The 20,144-nt window shown below is 37.8% G+C and overlaps 1 protein-coding gene across 2 annotated transcripts; it reads left to right on the forward strand.

Annotated features, from left to right (window-relative positions):
• Positions 1-447: 447 nt before the first annotated feature.
• Positions 448-20,093, forward strand: rnf20 (ring finger protein 20, E3 ubiquitin protein ligase). 2 transcript variants are annotated; one of them, XM_082178282.1, is made up of 22 exons: positions 448-578; positions 1,462-1,634; positions 1,893-1,961; positions 2,131-2,229; positions 2,337-2,484; positions 4,767-4,952; positions 5,070-5,185; positions 5,261-5,407; positions 6,284-6,358; positions 7,151-7,270; positions 7,462-7,641; positions 7,793-7,928; positions 8,010-8,152; positions 8,259-8,415; positions 11,201-11,495; positions 12,899-13,016; positions 13,175-13,324; positions 13,427-13,639; positions 16,405-16,530; positions 18,907-19,047; positions 19,190-19,294; positions 19,386-20,093. In XM_082178282.1, exons 2-22 carry the CDS (start codon positions 1,473-1,475, stop codon positions 19,560-19,562), a joined length of 3,063 nt encoding a protein of 1,020 aa, XP_082034408.1. In that variant the 5' UTR covers positions 448-578; positions 1,462-1,472; the 3' UTR covers positions 19,563-20,093. The 2 variants fall into 2 exon arrangements, with proteins under 2 accessions (XP_082034408.1, XP_082034409.1); XM_082178283.1 differs by having other exon boundaries at positions 8,031-8,152.
• The last annotated feature ends 51 nt before the right edge of the window (positions 20,094-20,144 follow it).

Raw genomic sequence — 20,144 nt, forward strand, 5'->3', positions numbered from 1 at the left:
TCTTATTCATTTTGTGTGGCCAAAAATTAATGCATCAAACAAATAAAGAACATAGATCCGTTAAAGGAATAGTTCACCTAAAATGAAAATTCTGTCATCATTTACTCTCCCTAAAGTTGTTTCAAACCTGTATGATTTTTTTTCTTCTGCTGCTGAACACAAAAGAAGATCTTTTGAAGAATGTCGATAATCAGACAGTTGATGGACCCCATTGACTCCCATAGTAGAAAAAAAAATACTATGGAAATCAGTGGGGTCCATCAACTGTTTGGTTGCCAACATTCTTCAAAATAAATTATTTTGTGTTCAACAGAAGAAAGAAACTCCTTTTTAAGTGACCTATTCCTTTAAGTTGTGTGGTATATAGTGATATTCGCACAGTTTTTACAGGGGTATGAGACTGGCCTGTAATGGTCCTTCCACCACGAGGTGGCGCTGCAGTTCTGAAGCCTCCGTCAGCTCAGCGCGCGGTAGAAGAAGAGAAGCTGCGCTGTTTCCGGGAGGTGTTTCGGCCGCTGGATGAAGCGCAACAGCTACATCCACAAAACCATTTCACAATCAATAACACTCAAAATTAGGTAAGAAATTAACAAAACCTACTTAGTTAGAGCGTTATTATATAATGCACAGTGCGTTTTTAGCGCGAGAGTGTACCAGTGCCTTCATAGATCAGTGTTGTGCTCGGGGATTACACTGGCTCGCCGCAGTTTAACAATAAATATATTTTCTTACATTCGTGTTGCTGTATAATATATTAATGACGGCTACGAGTGTGTGTTATTGTGTCCCCTAACAATAAAATACCATTGTATCTTCTGAAATATCATGGAGTAACATGTCAATGTATATAGTATATGATTGAGTACCACGGTATTTTTTAAGGTGTTATGATGTTATCATATTTGAGCATCAGTAGCAGTGTACCATGCTAAAATACTGAAGATTAGTACAGTTTGGTGTAAAGTTTAGCGCTACGTTAATACTACTATTACTTAGAACAATTAAAACGTTATAATTATTACATCTTAAATGTGCAGATACCTCCATGTCAGGCATATTTCAATTTAAATATTAGCATAATAAATGAATAAATATTTAATACAATCATCAATTAATAAATATTTAAAATAATATTACTGCTAATATTATGTTATGATGATAATAATAAGAAACAACCATTATAATTGTTATGCAACATGTATTGTATATAATAGCGATAATAATAATGACATTATTATTATAATTATTGTTTTATTAGCCTGTTGTTTAGAAGCATAATTTAAGTCTTTGAACATTATTTTTCCTGATTCCTTGATTCTCTTCATAAATTGTTTATTGTTTGTGTTATACTTTTCTCCCACACACAATTCAATTATAATACAGATGCTCTGCACTTTATATTCCATAAGTACTTTTGTGATTTATGACTGTGTGTGGACACTGATGGGGTCTTTTCCACAGTGAGGTGCGTGATGTCCGGTCAGAAGCGCCCCAGCGATCCCAGTAGCTCTGCCCCCCTCGGCGCTCCTCCAGAGAAGAAGAAGGGAGGTGAGGATGGAGAGGGAATGAGCACTGGATCAGGAGGAAGCACTGCTGTGGAAACCGTCATCAAACTGGGAGGAGGATCCAACCTGGTGAGGGGCTCTTTTTGTGGGATATCATTTGAGCATTCTTTATATATGTATATATGTGTGTGTGTGTGTGTGTGTATATATCTATATGTGTGTGTATAAATGTCTTATATTTAATATTTAGATAGGTTGTTTGCACTCCTGACTTAATTGTTTGTCTTGAATCTGTGTGAATGTGTGAGTGTTATGGAAAAATGAATTCTGAATTTGTTCACTTCTGACTCCTGATTCTGGTCCCTACTGACACTGTTGTTCTTGCAGGAAGAACAAGATATAAAAGCCCTGCAGATCAAAAACAGGAAGTTGGGAGAATCCCTAGACCAAAGACAGGTAGATACATAACTCGTATATACAACCCTTTCATTATTTACGAAAAACATAAATGAATAAAACATTGAACAGAGTATTACGTCATCATTACAATACATTCCATTTCCTACTGAAAAGTGGGACACATGTATACATGCAAACACGGACTCTTCCTTCTGTGTTGATGTAGGTGATTGAGGATGAACTGAGAGAGAGAGTTGAGAGGTTGGAGACTCGTCAGGCGACAGATGATGCAAGTTTGTTGATTCTAAACAGATACTGGAACCAGGTAAAAAAAAATTGGGTTTTATTTACAGTCTATATAAGTTGAAATGATACTTCTCTCAAACGCCACCATTTTTTATTTCTGATTTTTGTTCCACCCTGCTTTTTCAGTTTGATGAAAATGTGCGATTAATTGTTCATCGCTATGACCAATCGGGGAGCGAGCCCGTGGAAAGCCAACCGCCGGAAGGGCGGAGCTTAAAACCTGGAACACCAGAACCAGATGGAGACTCGAACCAGGAGCGCGCAAAAGACAGAGGTACAAGATTTCACCCCAAAATGAAAATTCTGTCATCATTTACTCGACCTCAACTTGTTCCAAACCTGTATGAGTTTCTTTCTTCTGTTGAACACAAAATAAGATATTTGAAGAATGTCGGTAACCAAAACCCCATTGACTTCCATAGTGTATATATATATATATATATATATTTTTGTTTTGTTTTATAAGTACGTTAATAAGGTCCATCAACTGTCTGAGTACAAAAATTCTTCAAAATTTGTGTTCAGCAGAAGAAAGAAACTCATACAGGTTTGTAACAACTTGAGGAAGAGTTAATTACAGAATTTTCTTCTTTGTGTGAACTATCCCTTTAAATTGCAATAAGTTTGTGTTTACATTTTTACATGAAGCATAGTTTGAGCTTTCAAAGTCTGTCAGTTTTGTAACGAAATTCAAACAATAAGTGTGGTTGTGGTGCTGTTTAACGTGGCATGACAGATTGCTGTAGGCCCTCAGTTTAAGCACATGAACTGAGCCAGAAATATGACAAAACTATTTGAATTGTGTACATTTTCAAGATGAAGAAGAGATTCTGAGCACCATAATCAATATTTTAAAATTCAAAACGCAGAAATTCAGATAATACAAAAGTGGGAATGCATTTCAGCCTCCTTAGGCGGCTCATGCACATACAAAATATCCTTTGACATAAGAAGTGCCTTGCTGGGAGGACAACTTCACTGTCCTGTAAACACATTAACATGTGAAGCAGAATCATTTTACCTTGTGCAATCTTAGAATGGTTCATAATTGGTTCGTTGGTTCTCTGCTTTTTATGGTGCTTCACTTTTTGCGAGGCATGATGGCACTGTCTTTGTGAATACGACAGCCATACAGTTGTGTTTGTGGCTTTTGTTGGAGCTGAAGTTGAATTAACCTTTAAAAGCCTAAAATTTGTATGATAATAAGCAGAAATTAATCATGTAGCCTAATCACCCCTGCTGTTACACATATCTGAATGATCATTTGATTTGTTCATGTCTTGAGCTCAAAATACCAGTAATTGTTTGAAATAAAATCCTGATGTGGATTCACATCTATCACAGAATGATCTATGTGCACACAATTGCACATTCATGTTCAATCACAGATTGAAGCCGAAATAAATGAATGTAAAACTAAATGTATCTTGCAGCACAGGGTGAAGTCAGTATGTACGATGATTTGAGACAAATATAATGTAAATGTAATATAAAACTGTAAATGGCACTCTGGATTTTGAACAGGGTCCTGAATTTTAAAGGCGTGGCGCTGCGCTTCTCGTCGGATGTGCAAGCCCTTTAGGCATGCTAATCACTTTCTTACTAAATATATTTAATACTAAAACCAAAATGTGATGTTCGACTTTCCCAAGGCCCTCTACTCTTCCCTGTTGAACCCGCAAGCTTGACTTGAATTTGAATGTAATTTGCTGTTCTGAATGTCTTTTTCATCTTGAAAACTTGAAGCTGTATTCTTAAAAACTGGATATTTATCCAATTTAAATTCATGTGCAATTTAAATTAATTTGAGTGTAATTAAATGAAAACAAATAAATGTAATAATTGATTGTTAAATAGACTTTATCTTTGCTGTTGGTTTTCATTTTTTGCTTTTGCAAAAAATAAATAAATAAAAAATCATTTTGATGCATCACTACATTCTTGAGTTTGATTGTCACGCTCAGTTTTTTGCTTAGGGTGTATCAACACCTAAAGTTAGGCTTGTGGCTTCAGACAAGACCGCAGCCCATTTAAAAAATATATTTAAATCGGCATGAAACATAAGTTATAATAGTCTTTTCTTCCCTATTGTATGTATATCCGAGTGAAACGGCTTTTCAAACAAGAACATATGAAGGGCGGGGCTTGATTTTGTCCATGGGGAATTGATTGGATGGTTGTGGTTTGCTATTGGTGGATCTGATGTGAGTGACAGGTTGTCCCGCCCTCACGCCAGTAAACACGTCATCAGAGAAGAGAAGAGATGTCGCTGCAAGAGAGAGGGGAAGTTATTTTGATTAAAGATTACGAGGACACAAAAAAAAATATTCACAGATAAATCATTTATAATAAATAATGCGATATTCCATAAAGAATTTCATTGTGATCATCATTACACTATAACAGCAACTTAGAGTTTCATGGTGTTTGAATTTAATATTGCAATTAATTCCCATTCTCTCTGTTCTTTGAAGGCCAGATCTCTGTCTTTTCTCAGGGTCTAGTCTCGCCTCTAACCCTGATGTAAACCTGTTCCTCTTGTGATGTTTCACACAGGTCAACAGGGGGAGGGAGTGAGCTCTTTTCTGGCCACGCTGGCCAGCAGCAGCAGTGAGGAGATCGACACGGAGCTGCAGGAGCGAGTGGAGTCCAGCTGCAAACAGGCCAGTCGTGTGGTGGAAATCTACGAGAACCTGAAGAACACGGTCGATCAACTGAAGAAGGACGTGGAGTCCGGAACAGGTGAGACCAACTCTAAGCAGCTCAACATCTCTTGTTGATCAATCCATCAAATTAACAAGAATGACGTTTATATCTGCTGTCTGTATTTAATGTGTGTATTCATGTGACTTCCTTCAGGTGGCAGTCTCTGGGACGCCGCTGTCCGCCTCAACACCCTCCTGACCAATGAGAATGAACGTCTCCGCCAACTGACCAACAGCCTCCAGCAGAAGCATAGTCACATGACTAGTGAGGTTGGTGGTTGATTTGTTGACATGTTTATCTGTTAACCTTGCTATTGCTCATAATGTATGTGTGTGTGCGTTTAGTCTCGTTCTTTGGGCCGTGCGGCTAATCGTGCTGATAACAGGATCAGTGAGCTGCAGGGTCTTATTGAGGAGCTGCAGTGGGACATGGAGAAAATCAGACGGAGGGAGAATCGCCTCAACACACACCTCGCAGAGGTGCTGGAAAGGGTAAGGGGTTTTTGCCCTACAGTCAACATGAAATCAAAATGGACACTTCTTGCCATCTTAAGGCCCTGATATACTTTAAGCACAATCAAAGAACGAACTGGTGTGGCGTCATTTCGAACAAAATACGTTTTTAATTGTATTAGTGCTGCACAGGTATTTCAAACTTCCTTTTACCCCTAAGCGTAGAATGAAAAATAACTTTTTACATATATATATATATCGGGGCCTTTGAAGTCGGCGTTAAAGTCTGCGCAGACGTATGCAGGACTTCTCCAATCATTTAGTTTGCTTAAGCCCTGCCCCTTTCTTACAGTCAGCTTCAGCTCACATTCAGATCTGTCTCCACCCAATCAAAAATCAATACAGAGAACTGAGTCCTGCCCTACAAGTTTATCTTTTTTGATAATTCATTACACTCAGATGTCACAGTACAGAAGAAAAGATCTGTTGCTACTTTCATTTCAAACACGTTCTTGGTCTTTTTGAGTATGATTGATTATCGCATGTTATTCTTAGGATTTTGTATAAAAAAAAAAAAAATTCTGCTGATGTCAACTGGGCCAAAATTAACTTTAATAAATAGCCAAATCCTTTTTTAGTCTTCCATTTAGGCCGCTTACTGCTGTGTATAATACAGCCTTTCTTTAGTTACCAGCATTTTAATATCAGTTAATAGTAGTAATGTAATAAGGTTTACCGCAATAATACCAAATGACAATAGATTTTAAAAAAGGTACTGGGATATGTCAAGATGTTATGTCAAATGTCAAAACATATTGACTCTGACAGACATTTGTGATAGTAAACCCAATATATAGTGTTGTTATTGTTTTACAATGTGGCAGACCTGATATTGTGCTCTTCTGTCATAACCAGGTGAACAGCAAAGGTTATAAGGTGTGTGGCGAAGCCAGCAGTGTGTGTGGAACCATCACGATCAACAAAAGAAAGGTAAATGACTAGACAGTTGGTGTCTATGTTTCTTATTGAATCTCACTGTAAACATGAAGTAAGCAGGTATTTGCATTTTTGCACACTGTAGAATCCTTCAAATGAGCATTGGGCTGGTTCAGTCCTCTAGTCTAGCAGATGCATCATGTATCAATTGTTGTTTTCAATTCTAGCCATTTTATACTATAATTGAAAAATTTGTGGTCGGTAAGATTTTTTAAATGTTTTTTAATAAGTATTTTATACTCACCAAGGATGCATTAATTTGAACACAAATACAGTAAAAGTAATTTAAAATAACTTTTCTATTTTTACTCCAGTCTTCAGTGATCCTTCAGAAATTAGTCTTATATGCTGATTTGATGCTTTTTTTTATTATTATCAATGTTGAAAACAGTTGTGCTGCCTCATATTTTTGTGGAAACTGTGATACATTTTATTTAGGATTCTTTGATGAATAGAAAGTTCAAAAGAACAGCATTTATTTGAAATAGATTTTTTGTGTGTAAAATTATAAAAAATATTTGTCAATTTAGTGCATCCTTGCTGAATAAAAAAAATGTAAAAATCACCCCAAACTTTTGAACGGTAGTGTATCTTTAATATTTGCTGACTTGCTCAACCATATATTGATGACATTGGCAGGTTTTTGTTAAATGTTTTTGCTATACAATAGAAGGTTATATAAATGTTGAATATGTTGTTATATAAATATTGTTTATGTTATGGTTCCTGAATGCTGTCTTCATAATAAAGGTTGAATCAGTTAAATCCTTTCTCATCTGTTGTTAGTTTGAGGAGATGGACAGTGAGTTGGAGGAGAACAGGGAGCTGGCGGAGAACCGGCTCAGTGAGCTCCAGAAACTCCAGCAGGACCTGCAGACAGTTTACCAGGAGAACACTAACATGAAGGTAAAGCCCTCGAGACCACATGCACCATTAACTTGTTAGATTAATCTTATGTTTATTGTGAGACCTCCTGTTCAGGCAATACCTGATTAAATCTCATATTCAGAGGCAATCAACTGTTCAGCTCTTTGGAGTGGAAAATTAAAACGCCACACTTTTATATCTTAAAAATATAAAGATTTTCTCTCTGTCAGGTGGAGTTGTTGTCCAGGGCCGAGGAGGTTGCCAGAGAGAGCGCTGAGTATCGCTGTCTGCAGTCTCAGTTCTCTGTGCTTTATAATGAATCACTGGTGCTGAAATCTCAGCTGGACGAGACCAAAGCACGGCTCAACACGACCAGGACCGCCCGCCTGCGCCAGCTGGACCACATGGAGGTACGTGGGGTGATGATGTGAATGAACTGGGAATTAAATGATGTTGAGGTTGGATGGCTGTACATCTCCTGATTCAGTGATGGATCACAATCTGTGGATGTTATTGTCATTGAAGCATGAGTGGAACGATGGTTTATGCGTGTTATTTCAGAACGACGAGGTGTCCTTGCAGCGTAAGGTCCGCACTGAAGTGATTCAGTTGGAAGACACGCTAGCACAGGTGCGCAAGGAGTACGAGATGCTCAGGATCGAGTTTGAGCAGACATTAGCTGCTAATGAACAAGCAGGTAACATTCTGTTGCTCTCTTTATAATGATATGCTCATGTTTGTCTCTTTGTTAAGATCAGCCTTTGAAGTGAGTCTATAGTGCCTTCTCGTTCTTTCTCAGGTCCAATAAACCGTGAGATGAGACATTTGATCAGTACGCTGCAGAATCATAACCAGCAGATGAAGGGAGAGGTGGTCAAATATAAACTCAGACTGAGAGAGGCTCAGCAAGAGCACAACCAGGCGAGAACACAAACTTATTGCCTCTGAAATAAAACAAGTATTAGAAGCAAATATTTACTCTGAAAGAAAATAAGTGGTTGCTGAAGTTTCTGTTTGTCTCTTTTAGCTCCGTGTTGCCAAAGGTAATGCTGCTGTCCAATCACAGTCGAGCACAGAGATGGATGTGAAGGAAGAGTCCGCCTCCCCGCTTACACCTGCCCCGACGGGTGACGTCACTGTGAAGACTGAACCAGATAGCGGCTCCGCCACACCTAGCACAACTGGTACACACTGCGTTTTTAATCTTTAACTGGGGGTGTTTGCTGAGGTATCGAACTATGTATTAAACTTCTGTGTGTATTTCGTCCTGCACCATTTGTGTTACGGATATGAGTAATACCTCAAATTGTTTGGCTTGTTCGGGTGAGGTGTGGTGTTACTTTTCTAAATGATCAAAATAAGATTTTGACATGGAAGACAATATGAATATTGTAATGTTATGTAGGGCTGCGAGATATAACGAAATTGATGTCTCTAACGCAAGCAGCAAGGTTATTAAAGTAAACTAAAACTAAAAACATAAAAGAACTTTCACTTGAAATAAAACAATTTTAACTGAAATAAGTTGAAATAAAAAATAAAAAAACCTTTTTTTAAATTTCAGAGTTTCTAAGGCAACATTTCTAATTTCTAGTTGATGTAATAAAATATTTAAAACTGAATTAATAAAATCTATATTGACATTTAAAAAAGAAAATAAAACTAATACAACGACAAAAACAATTAAAATGAAAATATAAAGATAAATTTGTCGATATTGATTCTTAAATCCCAAGAATCATCCAATCTATGATGTTTTCAGTTGATGAATGAACAAAGCTGTGTTGCTCGCCTCCCATCCAATAAATCGCAATAAGCTTTGTGCTTTATTACTTTTGATATGAAACAGTCTGATTTCAAATTCGGTTCATTTTATTATGAAATTCAAACAATAAATATAATTTTAGTGCTCCTTAAATGTGGCGCCTCAGTTCAAGCGACATGTGAATTGATCATCTCTTCCTCTTTACTACAAGTTACAGCACGAAATAAACACGAATGAACATCAGATGGTGTGTTGAAAGATACAGTACATACCGAAATTCTGTATCTTGTCTCATGTCAATCACATGCTTTATTGAAAAGATGTCAATAAAACAGCATTTAAACAATGTTAATTTTACCTCAGAAAATGTAACAATGTCCAAATGTCCAAAGCTCGTTAGTCAGCAAGAAAAAATAAATCTAGACAGGAGCATTTTGCTAAATATACTATGCACTATATTACAAATTCTGGATACATTTTACTGTTGTTCAATATTTAATCTATGTTTGATTAAATCTGTAAATTTATGACAGCCACCATTTAAATGTTTATATTTTAAACAACGAATTGCAGTACAAATTAAATTATTATAATAAATAAATATGTAATGAAGCTAGTATTATAACTTTATTAGTATAAAAACTTCCTTGTGTGTAATTTAGGTGTTTGTATACAAATCAGTTCATTTTAACCTTCAATATTATAATTATGTAGTACCAACGGACTCCTTGTATAGTTTACTGCATTAGTTGAGAAAATTTGCCATGTACTGTATCTGATATATATCCAAATCGAATTTAATTTAATCTGAATCGAATAGCAAGCTTGTGAATCGAATCGTGAAATTTGTGTCAATAACCAGCCCTCATAAAAAATAAAATAGTACCCTCGTGCTGTTTCAAACCTATAAGATTTTCGTTTGTCTTCCAAACACAAATGAAGATATTTTTGATGAAACCTGAGAGATTAAATGTCCCTCCATTTAAAGTCCATTCCACTAAAACGTAAAAAAAGGCCACAAAGGCATCATAAAAACAATAATTTAAGCGATTTAATCCAAGTGTTATGAAGAGACATGGTCACTTTATATGAGCTGAGTTACTGATCAACGCACATACTTGTAGTCAATGCAGACAATCAAATGTACGTGCGTGTGTGATGCGTGAGAATGACATGAGGGTGAGTAAATGAAGACAGAGTTGTTGGACGAAGTTATGAAATGTTGAAAGTTTGGGAATAGTCATTTTGACATGCTTTGCGATTAGAACTGTGATTGATTGCACTGACCATTGATTGTATATGAAGCTCATCCTCCTCAAACTCATCCGAGCTCCTCAAACTGAAAGCACAAAAATCATTTAAATCAACATTTTTAGTTTTAGTAGTACGATGATTCAAAACGTTTTAGATGGTTTACTATCATGTAAGTGCATTAAGAGGGAAAGACAGGACATAGTGAGCACCAGCTTGTCTGTGTAAAAAAGATTAACGAATGGTTGCATTGAAAGTGCGAGTGAAAAAAAATGGGAGTTTACAGAGTTTTAGTGACAGTAATACATTATGGTAGGGTAGGCAATTTGTTTAGCAAAAACTTTGTTATACTGGTTAAAACTCTCTTCACATCCTGATATAAATCAATAAAATAAGTGGTTTAAATATTAAAAATGTTCATCCAAACATTGCATTCAGTGTTTGGATGAACATCCTAATACGAGGATACGATGTCCTTACCTGCCTGTCAACATATGTATTTCCACACCTCCGCTCACTTGCTCACGCAGACGTCACACGTCATCAGCGTGTTCAATGAGGCGATGCAGAGTTGTAGACAGACGTTAGTCACCGAACATCACAAACAAACAGCATCCACCTTTTACAGTTCCTCCTGATCCAAAACAACGAGCGAATGCTGCGTTCATGCCACGTCGCAACCGCAATTACAAGATGGCAACCAGTGACGTTCTACCTGAAAACTCTTACTGCCCTCAAAGTTGGGTTTATGCGTTTCTTTGTCAACACTATCAACACTGATATTAATCTGCACCAATAAAAAAGGGCCTACATTATTTTAAATATGTAGTCAGTGACAGTGTGCAAGCAAATGAGTCTAACATAATTCTGTATTTTCAGTTGTGTGTAATTTTTTTTTAACACTTTATATAACCCGCATTCTAACACTTATATATAATATATTTTCCCTTCAGGTGCAACGGTTAAGACTGAACCAGGTACAGACGCGGAGACTGCGGTGAAAGAGGAGGAAAAAGAAAAGGAGAAGGAAAAGGACAAAGAAAAAGACAAGGAAAAAGAGAAGGAACAGAGAGAAAGAGAGAGGGTGACTCGTGGGAGTACTGGAGGCCTAGCGGTGAAAGAAGAAAGGGAGAAAGCCAGCACTAGCAGCAGCCAATCAGAAGACCTAGCAGTTGAACGCTGCACTGTGATTGGAGGACCTAAACGCAAAGAGGTGGAGCAGCTGAAAATAGTGCGGGTGGAGCTCAAGTAAGTCATTCTGCTCAAAACGATGCTTGTAATAATGAAAATTGGAAATTGTTTTATTTGAAACAGGGACAATGCACAAATAAACATTAAACTTGTTAAACAAGAGAATATGTCTTGGGCCAGGTTATAGCAACAATTGCTAATTTCCACCTGTAGTCCCTGGGCAAATGACTTACATTTACATTTATTCATTTAGCAGACGCTTTTATCCAAAGTGACTTACAAATGAGAACAAATGACTCAGTGAAGCAGTTAAACTAACAATAGGACAACAATATGCAAGTGCTATGACCCTTCTCAGTTTAGTCTAACGCAGTACGTGTACGATAGACAACTACAAAATGGATTTTAATAGGCCCAGTGATGGTAATTGAATGCGATTCAAATGAGCTGGTGTCACACAGAGGTGGTTAAGGATGAAATGTCCAATCGTTTGAGATGAGAAGACCAGTACCCTCCACCCCTTCCGGTCAGACGAGGGGTGTGTGAGAAAGTGAAGTTAGTGGAGAGGGCAGCAGGTGTGGCAGTGTCATCTGGTCTAATCCAGTAGGCTAAGACCCGAATGACTAGAAATAGATGTAATCGCGGAGGTAGAGTCGCTGGTCTTTACACTCTTCGGTCTTCACACGAGGGCTGTCGCGGTATACAGCTTGCTTTTAATGTCGTTATTGAATACAGCAGGACACACCTCACTAGCGAAACTGTTTACCCACGTGACTAAACGCGAACAAATGAGACTTCACCAACGAGATTTCAGCTCGTGAGCACAGTAAACAAACACTGTTTCCTAGTAAGTACAACTGAACTTTAAATCCAACGAGAAAAAGATACAAAACACTTACAGTTACTGTCACCTCCTGTTGCTTGACTGCTTCTTTCTAATAAGTGCTACAAAAACACAATGTATAAATAGCGCGAGCTGGCTTAGGCCCCGCCTCACTAGCGAAACTGTTAACCTCTTGACTAAACGCGAACAAACGAGACTTCACCAACGAGATTTCAGCTCATGAGCACAGTAAACAAACACTGTTTCCTAGTAACTACAACTGCAGTTTAAATCAAATGAGAAAAAGATACAAAACAGTTACTGTCACCTCCTGTTGCTTGACTGCTTCTTTCTAATAAGTGCTACAAAAACACAATGTATAAATAGCGCGAGCTGGCTTAGGCCCCGCCTCACTAGCGAAACTGTTAACCTCTTGACTAAACGCGAACAAACGAGACTTCACCAACGAGATTTCAGCTCATGAGCACAGTAAACAAACACTGTTTCCTAGTAACTACAACTGCAGTTTAAATCAAATGAGAAAAAGATACAAAACAGTTACTGTCACCTCCTGTTGCTTGACTGCTTCTTTCTGATTTGCAATGATGGGTTTGGTAATGATGCGATTATGAAACAGGAAAGCCCAAGAGTCCCAGAGGGAGATGAAGCTGCTGTTGGACATGTACCGCTCGGCACCGAAAGAACAGAGAGATAAAGTACAGCTGATGGCAGCGGAGAAGAAGGCGAAGTCAGAGGTACATAACCAAAATGTATATGCATACACTATATAGAGCTCAAATTTCTAATTGTTGGAAGCAAAGTGGAATATCAGATTCATCACTGAAAAGATCAAGAGATTAATAGTTTATCAGAACAGTTCAGTGTTAAAATGTTTATGTGCATGTTTGTGCAGGCTGAGGAGCTCCGTCAGCGGTTGCGAGAGTTGGAGGAGAGAGAGAGGAGAGAAGGAAAGAAGATGGCCGACGAAGAGGCTCTGAGAAAGATCCGCTCAGTGGAGGAGCAGATCGATATACTCAATAAGAAACTCTCTCTTGCTAAGCAGGTAAAGCTCAGATTTACACAAATATATGAGACTGACATTGAGTAATGAATGACAGACTTTCTTCTGGAAAAGTCTGAATCGGTCTCTCTCTCTCTCTCTCAGGAGGAAGATGCTTTGCTGAGTGAAATGGATGTTACTGGCCAGGCGTTCGAAGACATGCAGGAGCAGAACATTCGTCTGATGCAACAGCTCAGAGAGAAAGATGATGCCAACTTCAAACTCATGAGCGAACGCATCAAATCCAACCAGATCCATAAACTCCTCAAGGAAGAGAAAGAGGAGCTTGCTGACCAGCTGCTCACACTTAAAACACAGGTGGGTGGGCTTTTGAGATGGATTGTTATCATGTTGAATGAATTCTTGAGTGAATCGTTTGGGTTATGGCAGGGGTTTTCAAAGTCAAAAACAGTGGGCTTCCCTTCTGACACAACGTACATGATGACGCCGCCACAGCCTAACCTAGTATTCAAGTTAGAAATACTAGTTTTATTAGGCTGCTGTCACTTTAAAGGGATAGTTTACCCCCAAATTAAAGTTCCTTCATCATTTTCTCACCCTTGTGTCCTTCCAAACCTGTAAGAATTTCGTTCATCTGAAATCTGAGATATGTGTCCCTCCATTGACAGTCATTCATATGGATTAGTTTTACAATCTCTGTATGAACTTTTTGAAGCCTTAAAGTGGTAGTTGCGTAGCTGTCAATGGAGGGAAATAAATCTCTCAAATTTCATTAAAAAGATCTTTAATTGTGTTCCGAAGATGAACGAAAGTCTTACTGGTTTGGAACGACATGAGGTTGAGTAATTAATGACAGAATTTTCATTTTTAAGACTAATGCACAGATCCAATTTACACATCACATTTTTCTTTCTTAACGGTTTACGTTCACTTAAGACATAAGCAACTGCGTTTACTTGAATTCTTGCCAAGACGAGCATTTTAATACATAAATGTGTGTATTTGACCGTTCAAAGCCACGAAAGTCCATTTGCGATCACGCGCTGTCTTAGAGGGGGCTTTCTGTGCACATGCTTTGACTGTGTGCAGAAAGCCGCCTGTCATCTAACGAGCATCAAATTCAGTTCTCTTGCTCGGTTTATAGTGGTTTTTAATAAATTACTTTTAATAAGTATGTTTCACCTTTTCACCCATTTTTCACTCTTAACGCGTCAGTAACTGTAAGCAGTTTTGCGCTGCATGGATACATTTACATACTGCAATATAAACAATATAACAAAAACTTGTCGCCACATTCGCCAGGATTCGCCCTGCTCATCCACGCCTCCCCTGATGTGCCCTTGCACACTTTGAAAACCTCTGGATTATGGTGTTTTATTTTTATGATCTTCAGTTCAATTGTTTGTTTTGGGAAGATGCATAGGTGTGTATAATGCAACTATAAAGTATAATTAGGGTGACCAGATTTCTCATGGTGGAATACGGGACAGGATGGACATGCTCCCCCTCCCATACCCCCTGGTGTGTGTCATTCAGCGCAAACCACATGGAGTTATTTTTTCACAACTTACTTTGCATGACAAACTCTTTTTTTTAAGATCCTTGTTAAATGTACACATACGCTTCTTTGACATCGCATCTGACTTGCTCTCGTCTTCCGCATTCTCTGATATCCCGCTTTCACTTACTGCAAGTTAATCAATAATGAATTGTGAATATATATAAGTTAATTTTGGTCTCCAAAATATAATATGACGAGATTGGCTACATCTTTGATTAGTAGTCTTCTGTCACACGAGAATAGCCTACTCACTTTTATGATCACCTAGCAAAGAAAATTTAGGAAAGAAGAAATACGGGACAAAGCATGCTTTTTCGTTATAAGTCAGGACACTAAAAATAGAGCTGAAATACAGGACTGTCCCAAGGGACGTCTGTTCACCTTAAGTTTAATGGACAGTCACACTAAGACCCTGTAACAAATGAGAAACATTCAATGTCATGTTCTAGGGGTTCTGTTCTGAATAAATAATAAATATATTTTTTTTATATATTTAATCTACCAGTGACAGAATTACCTTTTCGGTAAAGGGCTGACATCTGCCCCCTTATATGGATCTCCAGGGGAATTTTTTATTTATTTATTTTTTTACATTTTACAAATGTATCATCATCTTTTATGTCAGATATTTACAATTAAATAAGTTATAATAATAGATTATAGGGATGTTACCAATCAAAATAAATAATTGTCAACAAAATCCACCTTTGCACTGCATAGTATGAACAAAATGATTCAATGACTGGTTTCATTACTTGTTTCACATTTTTGAACTGTTTTCTTGAATGAATGATTCAAAGACAAATAGATTTTGTTAACAGTCACTTGTCGCCATCTACTGGTGTAAATATGCTATTGATGCAATCTTTATTTGAAGCAACAAGTTGCTTTCAAAAGGTGATTTACTCTATTTTGATCGCTACCATAGAAATCAGTGTTTATATTTTAACTATTAACTTTTATCCCAGTTCTTCTATGATAGTTTTAATTATTGTAATATAAATAATGATAGTTAAAAAGACTTTTCGTGAAGCTGTTTCATACCTACACGACAACTGCTCTCTCTGGCTCAACGGCAGCACAAATGCATATTTGAATGTTCGCTGTGACCTTATTACTTTTGTCAAAGGTTTAATAGACGGAAGAATCATTTAGGAATAAGATCATGTGGGTCTTTGAATCGAGATTAATCTTGTAATGATTAATCATGCAGCTCTAGGGCTACATGATCTATTGTTTCAGCATTGACATCACATGATGTGCCATGTCAAGTAGGTAGGGATCGTAGTTGATCTGTGTGATCCATACGGACCAGCCCCCACGGATCAGAACGCATGTGATTCGCAGATTATAGAGTGGAAGTTTATTTTTTATGACTGTGTTCACGAGGATACTCCGCAATACGGGAATTGTTGGGCATTTTTGCATGTATGTGTCCATTCAAGCACAAAAAGTCGAGAAAGGGAACTGAATTCGATGTTCTGAATTGAGTTCTCTTTTGCGTCTTGCGCTTAAATGGTTTAAACTCGCTTGAGTTGTCATTTTTGTGTGTTTCTCTTAGGTGGACGCTCAGCTGCAGGTGGTTCGGAAGCTAGAGGAGAAAGAGCGCCTGCTGCAGGGCACCATCAGCGCTGCGGAGAGGGAGCTGGGTCTACGCACACAGGCATTAGAGATGAACAAACGCAAGGTACATAACATACAGTTGCAGATTACCTCACACAAATGCAGTTTGTGTACTTGCAACATCATAAATACTATGTGAAGAAAAGCAGCACGTAAAATTGCACAAGAAAATTGGTTTTCTCTGAGGCGGCAGGGAGAATGAATGGGGAAAGACACTAGAGAGCTGGTTTATTGTACTGTTCACATGATAAATTCTGCCTCTCGCTTTTATGCGCATTCGCAAATCGGTTTGAATAAATAAATAACGATGTTTAATGGGAAGACTAATTAAAAAGTAAGTAAACAACTCACCCACTTAAATATCACCACTTTGTTACAAAGCCTTCAAACCTGAAATAACTTGAAAACATGATCTGTGAGTAAAAAAAAAAAAAAGTAAGCTTTACTTACTTTTTCACCAGTTTGGTGAAATTAAAGGTAGATTTCTGTGTCTGTGACCATCATGACACATAGTGTTCACTGAGCTTTGATGGAATGATTATCTGAAAATAAGTTGACTATTAAAAAGGACAGCTGAACATCAGTTAAATATACATGAAATTTGTTTCTTGCATTCGTATAGTTATTTTGTAGCAAATGCAAGAAATGCTTAAAGCACTAGCTTGTTGTGAAATATAATAGTAATAAATAGAGTAGGGGTGACCCCGAATAGTCGAAGATTCGATGCTTCGATAGGAGGAGCCTGATTCGACTACCGATCTCACGGTCGAATCTTCGCAGAGGTGTTATGAAACGAGGATCATGCCACTTTGGCTGTATGAGGGCGCTCAATGTCTGATTTCACATAGAACTAGCTTTTATGTAAATACGTTAATATTCAGCCTATTATGATAATGCTGTAGGCCTATATAAAAATGTGCAAAGAAAGAAGCTTTTAATAAATATTTTTTAACGTGCGTGAATAAATCCAAACACCCCGTGACAGATTTAAGTTTCACTTTCGATCCGTGACCGACAGAGGAGCGTCTTCGCGGCAAGGATTTAAATCTTTAACAATGTCTGGGAAAAGAAAATCTAAAGTGTGGATGTACACGATTAGAAAGGATATTCTCCAAGGCTGGATTTAGCATCAGGAAAACCATGATCGCACTTCTGCCGGCCAACGTTAACATGTTTCACGCATAGACTGGGTTTCACGTTAGAATGTATTTTATCCGCGCGCACAATTTGAAAAGACTCCAACGGACAGACAGAGTGAAAGACTTTCAGGATTTGTTCTCTCGATCAGGTACAAGTGATTTCAAAACTTTTCAGCCGGTTCTAATTTTATTTTTGGATGCTGTGAACATTTTTAGCTAAAAAGACTGCCTCTCCAGTTTAGCATTTATTGTTGTTTCTGCAGTTAAAAAGACAAAGTTGAAAATTCTGGCTACTATCGTTATTTTAATAATTTCTTTATTTTAATTTTATTTATTAATCTGTCAGGGTTATCTAATCTAACTATTTGTGGCTTGTGTTTTGAATATATGTTCCCCTGCACTTTAGGCATTTTGCACACATTTGCTCCTCATCCTGTGACTTGATTCTGATTTATTTCGTTTTGTATTTTTATTTATTAGAAAGGTATATTCTGTTCTAATTTAATTTAGTAAATTAATTGTTAATTTTTTCGGTGCATCGATGTTGTGCTGTAGGCTGGCCTGCTCGCACAGGTTATTTAACCGATTTAATTTGATTTGCATGTGAAATGAAATCCTTTCTGGAGTTATTTATGTTATTTCTTAGTTTTATTGATCAAAAATGTTTTTATACATTTTCTTCTATATCTTTGTGTGATTTTCTGTACATCGCGGCTTTGAAACGTTAAAGCCCCGCCCCCATACACATGATTCGACTATTAGTCGACTATAGGCAAGACATGACGATTCTGATTCGACTATGAAAATCCATAGTCGGGGACAGCCCTAAAATAGAGCAGTAATTGCATTTTAATTATTGTAAAACTAGAATTGTATTGGTTGTTGTTAATGTTAATTTATTTAACCTGAAAAATCTGGGATAGTTCACACAAAGATGAAAATTCTGTCATCATTTACTCACCCTCAAATTGTTCCAAACCTGTATGAATTTCTTTCTTCTGCTGAACACAAACGAAGATTAATTGAAGAATATGGGTAACCAAACAGACTTCCATAGTATTTTTCGTTCCATACTATGGAAGTCAATGGTCATTCTTCATAATAACTTCTTTTGTGTTCAGCAGAAGAAACTCATACAGGTTTGGAACAACTTGAGTAAATGATGACCGAATGTACATTTTTGGGTGAACTGTCCCTTTAACATGAATTTACATTAGAAAACATTGAGGACTTTGCCTCCTCATTTCAGAACAGCACTGCACGCCACTGAAGAAAGTCCATGAATTGTCTGTGTGTTTCAGGCGCAGGAGTCAGTGCTGCTCTCGGAGGAGGTGCGCACTCAGCTGGAGGGGGTGCAGCAGAGGTTGAGCGCGGTCAGAGAGGAGGTGGTTGAGAACAGCATTTCTCGAGAGAAAGAGTCTTTCAATGCCCGTCGTGCACAGGTGAGCAGACCGTGATGAACCCTTCTTTAGCTCAACGCCAGCTGTGCATAATCAGAGGTTTAATAGTGTTGATCTACATACTGTTGTTCATCTGTGGATTGAACTGACCATTTTAACCGTGATGTTTCTTTTATCTCATTAGGAGGACATTTCCAAACTGCGCAGGAAGATTGAGAAGGCCAAGAAACCGGCTGAGAATATTCGAAATGGAGATGAGATCCTGAATGAAGAAATAAACGATTACAAGGTCATTTTATGTTGTCCATTTGGATGGGGGAATGTAACTAGTTGTGTGTTCATAGCCTTTAAGGATCAGTTTTTTTCCTTCTGTTTTGCAGGCCCGATTGACGTGTCCATGCTGCAATTCACGTGTAAAGGACGCCGTTTTGACTAAGTGCTTCCACGTTTTCTGTTTCGAGTGCGTGAAGACGCGCTACGACACCCGTCAGAGAAAGTGCCCGAAGTGCAATGCTGCTTTTGGTGCCAATGATTTCCATCGCATCTACATTGGATGAGACTTATTCACGGTATCTGCCTCCGTTTGGTCCAGTTCCTCAACATTGTTCTGCGGGTGGAGCTTGTCCTGTAATGTTGGGCGCACATCAACAGTTTTACATTCCATTTGAAATTGCTTTTCAGAAAACATCCAACATGTTCAGTTGCATCGGTTTAGCAGAACCAACCTGGTCACATTCCACAGGTCTGTCTTGACAAACATTTTTCACTCATAAAAGCTGCTGCTGCTGCTTGCTTTCAGGAGTGTCCTGAATGTTTGTTGACTTCCTTTGAGTTAATACTGCCTCAACCAGATCTCCCATTCCACCTCAACTTTACATTTACTACCCAGAGCCAATGTGAACCCATCAACACGAGTGAGCTTACAGACCTGTGATTGAAAACAAGCTGCCTTTGTCGACTGTGCAGTAGTTCATTTGCGTTCAGTTTGCTGAACAGCTGGTATTGCATTTTTGTACTGTCTGTTATGACTGCTTATAGTGATGGTTGTGTAACTGCTTCATTGAAATCCATTAAAATATTGAAATGTATTGACAATGTCTTATGCTTTCTTATTAAAGTTATGGTAACACTTTATTTTG

This window comes from Leuciscus leuciscus (genome assembly GCF_965113295.1).
Source record: "Leuciscus leuciscus genome assembly, chromosome: 8".
NCBI classification, from domain to species: Eukaryota; Metazoa; Chordata; class Actinopteri; order Cypriniformes; family Leuciscidae; genus Leuciscus; species Leuciscus leuciscus.